Source organism: Triticum aestivum, chromosome 1A (assembly GCF_018294505.1).
Source record: "Triticum aestivum cultivar Chinese Spring chromosome 1A, IWGSC CS RefSeq v2.1, whole genome shotgun sequence".
NCBI lineage: Eukaryota > Viridiplantae > Streptophyta > Magnoliopsida > Poales > Poaceae > Triticum > Triticum aestivum.
Genome location: NC_057794.1, coordinates 528,432,507 through 528,441,372, shown reverse-complemented (window position 1 = coordinate 528,441,372; position 8,866 = coordinate 528,432,507). Strand labels below are relative to the sequence as shown.

General features: G+C 44.0%; 1 protein-coding gene across 1 annotated transcript; it reads right to left on the bottom strand.

Moving 5' to 3' along the window:
- Positions 1-5,286: 5,286 nt before the first annotated feature.
- Positions 5,287-8,447, bottom strand: LOC123043167 (receptor kinase-like protein Xa21). Its single transcript, XM_044465565.1, has 4 exons — positions 7,079-8,447; positions 5,831-7,030; positions 5,569-5,726; positions 5,287-5,430 (listed from the first exon to the last, which is right to left on the bottom strand). The coding sequence occupies exons 1-4, from the start codon at positions 8,445-8,447 to the stop codon at positions 5,287-5,289; spliced, it is 2,871 nt and encodes a 956-aa protein (XP_044321500.1).
- Positions 8,448-8,866: the final 419 nt, after the last annotated feature.

Below are 8,866 nucleotides of genomic sequence, written 5' to 3'. Positions count from 1 at the left end.
AAAGGGGGGGGGGGCAGGGCCTTGGCTGGCACCCCCTGTCTCCGCCACTGATCATCATCATAAAAGTAATTGTAATCGGCACCTACCTTGCAGATCATACTAAAATGGATGCAATCCAAAGGGTACACCATAGGCATAGGTATAGGCATCACATCAAAAAATAGTATACTTGTTGAAGATTGGGATTTAGGCCTGGATCCACCTCCACCTTGTTCGGCAGGTCACACTAAATTGATGCAATCTAAGCGTGCATCGTAGGAATAGCATCACATCGGTGAATAGTGTTGTAGGTTGGCATCACATCGAAAAAGTTGTGTAGGTCAAATATCATTTTTTTTGGACGTTGTAGTTAATGTTCTGGCTGAAAAGTTAGGACAATCAGCAGTTTACAGTATGGCTTTTCTACCGTGAGTAATTTGAGAGTTAAAATTTCCGACCGCTGCCAAGCTGGTAACAGCTGGTTGGTCAGTCTGTCCCATCCGATGGTCATATCAGGAACTCGGGTTGCGACCCTGTCTATACGTTGTCACCCCCTCCACCATTAGTTAGTTGGCTGCTCCGAATTAATATTCAACAAGTGTCACTTATAGTAACCCATCCTCCTGAAACATTTGAGAGAATCCTAGTGAGAAAAACCCTCAAATACCCACAGTCAAAGAGATTGAGCATCACTAAAGGATCTGTTCTAAGTGAGATGGAGACTTGTTACTCTTTAAGACTGTGATCTTATAGACGGTTAGGCTTTAGTTCAGAACTTCCAAGAGTCATCGCGGACAACCGTAGAACAAGTTTGTGAATGTTTAGATATCTACCTTGAAAATCTATCATGAGTGATTGGACGAGGTTTAACTAAACTTAGCTCAAGGAGAATAAGATGAAAACTTGGTCTTTTGATTTAAATCTCAGCCTCTCCAATCAGACATAAAACTGTCACGACATATTCCCCGAGCAACTGGTTTCAATTTATTCACCCTTTAATTTTTTGTATTTGTATGTTGTGAAGACTTTGTCTCCTCCTCTCTCTGAAGACTTTTCATTCCACTGTTTTTTACATGTTCTATTTCGTTTTTGCTTAGTTATACCTTTTTAGCGGGTGGTACTTAAGTGAACATGCCTATTTGTTTGTCTTGTTTACTTCTACTATTACTTAGCTTGCATGCTTTCCACTGTTTTGATGACTTTGTCCTCACATTGAATACATGCTTACTCTAGGTTCTATTTCTTTGCGCTCCTTAGTTTTTATTTCTTCGAAGAATAAGCTTGTTAATCTGGTAAGTCTCCAATTTACTTCCCCCCCCTTCCAGTCGATTGAACGCTCCAAATAGTCATTGTCGGGGGATGAACCCCGGGCAAGCAACAGAACCCGAATCCTTTTCAAAAACATCAGGGCCGGCATCGCTCCTCAGTCCGACCCGCACTTGGCTGGGTTTGTCAACACGGCCAAGTCCCTCAACCCGACCGAACTCTTCGACCCGACCAAGATGGCAACCCGGCCCTGACGGCTGGCACAAGCCGACACAGTCCGGCGAACTATGGCTTCCCCAGCAAGCCAACTCCTCCATGGCGTGTTCCTCAACCCAGCCACGGGTCAGCTCCCGTCCCATCCAAGGCGCGCGATGGGACGAGTCCTCATTAAGGGGATGAGCGTGGCAATAGTGCCCCACCAACTCCTCTGACCAGCAGAGGCGTGGCAATAGTTCTCCACCTACCCCGCCGACCGAGGCCGGCGTGGCTAGAGCACACCCCGTCGTCACTGCTGATGCCAGCAGACGGCGACCTGGCGGTGCACCACTGTAGCGGACTCGACCCGACCACTCCGTTACAATCGACAAGACGGAGAAAAGTGCCCCCTGGCACACGGGGCCCACAACTGGAGAACTCGGCGAGCCCTGACACCCTGCGGGTCCTAGCACCGGCTTCTCGGACGATGACAACCCGGCTCCACGACCTTGTAACTTTACCATTGTAACCCTGGGGGTTGACCCATAAAACCCCTTAGGAGCCCTCATGTACGCGGGCACATGAACACAGGCAAGACACCACTCACTCACACGATCAGTAGAGCACACATTCCTCGAAAAGGAGCAGCCTATGCTTTGGCCTGTCTTCCTTCCTCCCCAATACAGCTCTAGGAGCAAGCTTGTAACATCCACATATAAACCACACTCGGCAGGACTAGGGGTGCACTACTGCAGGATGCACTACCTTTTTAAAAATTTCATAACTTTTTCTAAAAATGTTTGTAAATAGTATAAAATGTTCATAAATTCAAAAAATATTCATGATTCTAGAAAATATTGCAACATCTGTACAAATGTTCACGGATTTAAGAAATGTTCAAGATTTCAGTTTCAAGTATGTCCATGAGTTTAAAAAAATTTCATGATTTCACGAAAATATGAGTGATAGTGTATCTCGGTGATGCGGCAAAATTTGGTCATGGACATTGGAGATTATATTTTTTTTCTCTAGTTGCAATGCACGGGCTGTTTGTGATTTTATAAAAATGTGTTTGCTTAGTCAAAAAAGTTCCAAATTTTGAAAACAAATGTCTAGGAAATCAGAAAATGTTCATGATTTTTTAAAAAGCTTGTGTATTAGAAAATGTTAACAAAACTGAACAAAATTTGGCTAATTAAAAAAAATCATGAATGCAAAAATATCCTAAAAATTCAACAACTATTCGTGACTTGCAAAATAGTTTATTCATTCATAAAATGTTCACTGATTCAAAAAATGATCATGTATTTGAGAAAATGTTTGTTAAATCACAAAATTTTTCATGAATTTTAAAAATTACTCCACCAATTTCAAAAACAATGTCTGTCCGTTCTAGAAATGTTCGCCGGTTAAATAAAATTGTTAAAAAATATTCACATGTTTTTGCAAATAGTATAAAATGTTCATGAATTCGAAAATGTTCGAAAATTGGTAAAAGTGTTCATGAATTTGAAAAATGTTCACGAGTTGAAAAAATGTTCATGATTTCACGAAATTGAGAGTGATAGTATATCTTGGTGATGCAGTAAAATGTGATCATGGCCATTAGAGATTATGATTTTTCTTTCATTGTAACGCACGGGCCTTTTTGCTAGTACGTAATAAATAATTTTGATCTGACGGCTGAAAATGAAAAGGATCAGGGTACGCCATCTGCTGGTTCACAGGGCTACGAATTTCCTTCAGCTTCCTATATCTACTCGGGGGCTCTCTTCTCCGTCCGATTGCGTCTCTCCGCTCAAGCTGCCGGCGGCGACGACAGATAATTCCCTCTTTACCTCTCGTTCTCCCGGCCCGACACCACGCTTATAGCCTGGCGATCCTTGTCCCGTAGCGCCGCCCGCAGCCTGTTCGATGAAATGGCTGCGAGCGGCGTCGACCTCATCGGCGCCCTCCCGGACGAGATCCTCCACCACCTCCTCTCGTTCCTCCCGGCGCAGGAGTCCGTGCGGACGTGCGTGCTCGCCAGGCGCTGGCGCCACCTCTGGAGGCTCACCACGGGCATGGGCATCGTCGGCGTCGACCGCACAGGGTCCGTGAAGCAGCTCCTGCCGTCATGCACCACCTCCTCGTCCTCCGTGAGCGCACGAGCCTGGACTATTTTGAAATCAAGTTGATGGAATTCTCCGCAGCAGATCAGCCCTATGTCAGCCCTTGGATCCGTTACGCCATGCTGTGCAATGCCCGTACGCTCACCGTTCATCTCTACCACAACGCCCGTTATGGCGTTACGCATGTTTTATTTAGAACTTTTTTGACACTTGAAAGGTTAGTTTTTGAGTTTTTGCTCCATTAGCAATTTCCGTCAAGTACCTCACTAGTCACTACATCAGTCAGTCTTCGGTATTATACAACAAAGAGTGAGTACACCGTTGCATTCTTGGGCACAAACTTCAACCAGCACCCAATTGTACAAGCTAATAGGTGACTACATCAGCAACATATGATCTGCCAAGATGACTCGCCGCAACATAGTAAACCAGGAACTCCATCATGTCGAAGTCGAACGTCAACGGTCATTACAGCTGCTTCAGGAAGCTAGAGTCATCTGTGAGACTCCCTCGACCGTGCCTCCTGAATCCTGAAGGACCTGATTGAGCTACGTTTAGACACCAGCAGGTCAAGCGAAATTGGTGCTGCTGCAGCCAAGTCAAGCGAAATTGAACAGATTACATACGTGATTACATCCAAGGTTTGAGCTGATGTAAGCTCTAGTAAAATAGAAGGAAAATGTGATTCTATACAACTAGAAAAAACAATAAATGAGAAGACGAGAACTCCTTTCCACTAAAGTAAATAACATAAGCTGCAGTTCAGTTTAGACTTTGATTAATCCAAAAAATATGCGTCGGCCTAACATACATTTATTGACTACTCCCTCCGTCCCATAATATAAAAGCGTTTTTAACACTACACTAGTGTCAAAAGCGCTCTTATATTGTGGGACGGAGGGAGTATTTAACTATTTCCTGTTTTTGCAGATGGTTGGTACGTTCATGGCTATGAGGCCTCTTCCTATAATATGTTTAACTGAGCATGGTGTGAAGACATGAAAGGAATTCGTACAATTCCGGGAGCAAAGGTATAGTGTCATTCATGATTTAGTTTTCTTGATTGGTGTGAACCTGGCCGAGTTATCCAGTATGATGGCCACTTTGTATTGCAAAATTAATACTGTGGCAGGGACTCTATCCTCTGGATAGCAACTTAAGACAGATCAAACAAGAATGAACTCTATCACTAGATACTAGTGGGCGTGGCTATCTGGCGCGCGAGCGTTCCAACGCTCGTTTTCCGACAGTCTTCAATTTGGAAAGTGGCTTAACTTACGTGGATTAATTAGGGATGGTTAATTAGAGGCGGGCCCCCTAAAAATCAGGGGGGCGGTGATTAGTGTTGATTTGGGTGGGGCCGCCTCCCTCTTGCCTTGCCTAGCCTTTGCATGTGTGTGCGCTGGAAGTCTCACCCGGTGGGCCTTGATGGAAAGACTTGTCGGCTGATTAGTTGTGATGGACTAGATCGCCCGTTGTAGCGGCCGATCGCTAGGAAGTCGTTTCGGATACTAGTTTGGTCGAATGTGCTAATAAAGAGATAGATTACGAAGTATGTTCTGTTGTATATGCCCACTCATCTCCATATGTACAATATGCTAATTGTGTCAGATTCAGCACTATACTCGTGGCTAATCTGTGGTCTTTGTTTCTACTGACTACAGACACATTGCAATCTCACATGTAAATCTCTCTAGGGTGACCTGTTCTTAGTAGAACCGATCTTATTTTCACTTCAAGAGGAACCTTCTGCCAGATCCTCCCTATCTCCTGATGGAGCTTGTGTACGAGCTTCATCTTGCTGGACCTTGGTCGCTCCAACATATGACACTCTGATTGCGTGCAACTTAATGGCTACTTCTCGCATGATCATTCTTTCCTTCGGGAGCACACACGTGCAAGAAAGTGCTAATTGTGTAAGCGACAAAACGCATTGATAGACAATGTTTCCTATTTCGTCTGCTCCATGAATGTATCCGCAACATTCTTCTTGGAGATGAACATCGATTATACGTACTATCTGATCTGGGAAGTTCCTCTCCACAAAGTTGACAATGCTGAGGCCATCCTGAAACATGCAGTCCGTTGGTCTTTTGCCTATCAGCATCTCTAGAATGATTATTCCAAAGCTGAAAACATCACCACATGTTGATGCTTGGCCACTATTGGCATACTCTGGAAAAGGTTAAAAATAAACTAATTGAGTAATAGTACACTATAGATCTTTAGTATCCATGTTACAATCTTAAACAAATACAAGATCTGGCGATGGCCGTTACCTGGAGCTATATATCCTATTGTCCCCTTCAATCCGACTGAGTTGCTTGAACTTGTGCCTGAACTTGACTGTCCAACTGTTGCGGACCCAGATTGAAGTACGAGGTTTGCAATGCCAAAGTCACCCAAATGTGCATTCATATCAACGTCTAGGAGGATATTGCTAGGCTTCAAATCACGATGGACAATGGATCTTCTAGAATCATGGTGCAAGTAGGCCAATGCATCAGCAATATTAACAACCATGCTTATCCTTTGCCCTAAGCCCAATACAATAGGTTCTTCACCAGCAGGTTTTTCATGTAACCATTTGTCCAAATTTCTGTTTGGCATGAGTACATAAATCAGAGCCTTGAAAGCATTACCTGAATTATCTATTGACAGACAAGCTGTTAGGATAGGAGTAATGTACCGATGTCTAATGCTTCTCAGAACCTTACATTCTGATATGAAACTTTTATCTACACATCTCATCTTGGGATCGAAAACCTTAATAGCCACTTCCATTTCAAGTTGAGTCAATTTTCCTCTGTAAACTGAACCACAACTTCCTCTGCCAATTACATTTGCTTCACAGAAGTTCCCAGTAGCTCGAGCTAGATCATAGTAAGAAAGTCTAGGGAATTTTCCACCAAAGGAAGTCGATGATATGTATGCTCTGTGTGACTTCTTCTTCTTATGAAGAGTTATAATTGCAATCAACATGATGAGTGATAAGAAGCCAAATACTGGAATCAACACTCTGACCAAATAGTACTTCTTTCCTTTTCTTTGGGAAGTAGCAGGACACAAGGGCATTCCGAGATCCACCACTCCTCCGCATAGTGCAAAATTGCCATCAAGATAAACTGATGGAGCATTTTTAAATACTCCAGTTCTTGGAACTTCTCCTTGGAGCTGATTGTAAGAAAGGTCCAGCATGTCGAGGAGGGGTAGGTCAGCTAAAACTTCAGGAATGGTTCCTGACAAGTTGTTATGTGAGAGATTAACCATGTTCAAGCTCTTTAGGTTCCCGAGAGATGCTGGGATGTCTCCTATGAGAAGGTTTTGGTCCATTTGAATGGTTACCAGGTTCTGACATTGACCTAAGACGTGAGGGATCTCCCCAGTAAGCTTGTTTGATGAAAGACGTAAGTCAACGATTTGTTTAAGGGCACCAACTTCTAGGGTTATGTTGCTCTGGAGAGTGTTATCGCTAAGATCTAACAATATGAGCTGTTTTAGATTCCCCAAGCTGGACGGTATGGGACCTTCAAACTCATTGAGTGCTAGAGAGAGCAACGTCAACTGAGTTAGGTTTCCCATAGAAGAGGGAATTGGCCCGCTGAATTTGTTCTGATAAAGATTTAAACTTTGCAATTTTGTAAGCATCCCAACCCATTCCACAATCTTTCCACTTAAATTGTTATAATCAAATCCCAGATTAATTAGGGACTGAAGGTTTGCCACACTTGTGGGAACTATACCCGATAGCTTGTTTCCACCCAAAGTTAGCATCTCAAGACTATTTGACAAGTTTCCTATTGAACCTGGTATTGTCCCATCTAGTTGATTTCGATCTAGAGCAAGGATATTTAGACCGCTACAGTTTATTAATGCATTAAAGAACTCCCAGCTTTGGGCGTCTTTTGCTTCAAGACCGTCTCCCCCAAGATTCAAATAGTACAGGCTTTTAAGCTTACCCAAAGAAGAAGGAATTTCACCAGTGAAATTGTTATTCTCCAGCTCCAGTCTTTCCATCCCTAAAACATTACCTAAGGAAGCTGGTATTTTCCCTTGGAACATGTTACGGTTCAAGAAAAGCCATTGGAGATTAGAGAGGCTGTCACCAATGTTAAGTGGCAACCTGTTTCCTAGCTTATTCGACTCCAAGCCAAGCACTCGAAGGGAATTAGACAGATTGAGTAGGCCTTGTGGGAATCCACCAATTAGCCTATTCCCACCTAAGGCCAGCCACCGTATACTTGGTAACTTTCCGAGTTCATCGGGAATACCTCCCGACAGGTGATTATATGACAGAGACATAACTTGTATGCTAGAACTGTTGCTAAAGGTTGATGGGATGGTTCCGGTGAGATTATTTGTGTTGAAGCGTAAATCGGATAAGTTGGAGAGGAGGCCTAGTTTGGGTGGGATTTCTCCTACAAAAGAGTTATAGGAGAGGAATAATTTTCTCAGCTTGGAGCAATTGGCAAGAGCATCAGGAATGGTGTCCTGCAATGAGTTGTAGCCGAGGTCAAGGATTTGCTGTCTGTGGAGGCGGTTCAGTGGGGGCAACCGGCCAGACAGACCGTTTGTTGAGAGGTTGAGTTTCTTTAGGAACGTGAGGTTTCCAACCAAGGAACTGATTTGGCCGGACAATTTCAGGCCGGCGAGGTGCAGCTCCACAATGCGCCCTGGGTGTCTCCGGCTGCATTTGATGCCCTCCCATCGGCAAAAGGTGGTGCTTCTGTTCCAGTGTTTCAAGATCCCCGATGGATCGTAAGTGATCGCCTGCTTGAAACCTATCAGGGAGAGCATATCTTCTGTGTTGTTCTCAGGAACCGCTGAGCAAAGAACCCCAAAAGACAGCAGCAACATTATGGACATGGCAAGTGTGACCTCATGATCAGAAGACATTGTTGCCTGCAACGTATTAAGAGCTTAGACATTATCGACGCGTTTGGTTCGTCCTCAGGTAATGTCTTCGGTTAAGGTATCGGGAAGCTCCAGTTCCCTTTTCTTCTTTACGAATACGTGATGTGTTTGGTTTGGCCGCCCCACTCCCGCTTTCCTAATCAGCCTCGATCTGGGTGTTTTCGAGTTTGTGAACCTCCGTATCGGAAGACACCGCTACGGAATACGTTGTTGGCGTACCAAACGCTGGGTGCCGTTTCAGAAAGCGCAGTAATCGGAAACCGTGACCATTCTTCCGAAACAAACGCGTTGTATATATTGTGGTATGCCGTGACAAGCTTACAGTACTGTCATTCGAAGAGCAATGCTTATTTTTCGTATCATATCCACATTTTTTCTCAGCAATATAAATATGGAAAGCA

Excerpts from the sequence above, each read along its gene's own strand:
- LOC123043167 (XM_044465565.1), bottom strand. The coding sequence starts at position 8,447 with ATGTCTTCTGATCATGAGGTCACACTTGCCATGTCCATAATGTTGCTG. Across the intron at positions 5,727-5,830 it reads AATAGGATATATAGCTCCAG|AGTATGCCAATAGTGGCCAA; the intron begins GTAACGGCCATC and ends AACCTTTTCCAG. Across the intron at positions 5,431-5,568 it reads GGAACTTCCCAGATCAGATA|GAAAGAATGATCATGCGAGA; the intron begins GTACGTATAATC and ends GTGCTCCCGAAG.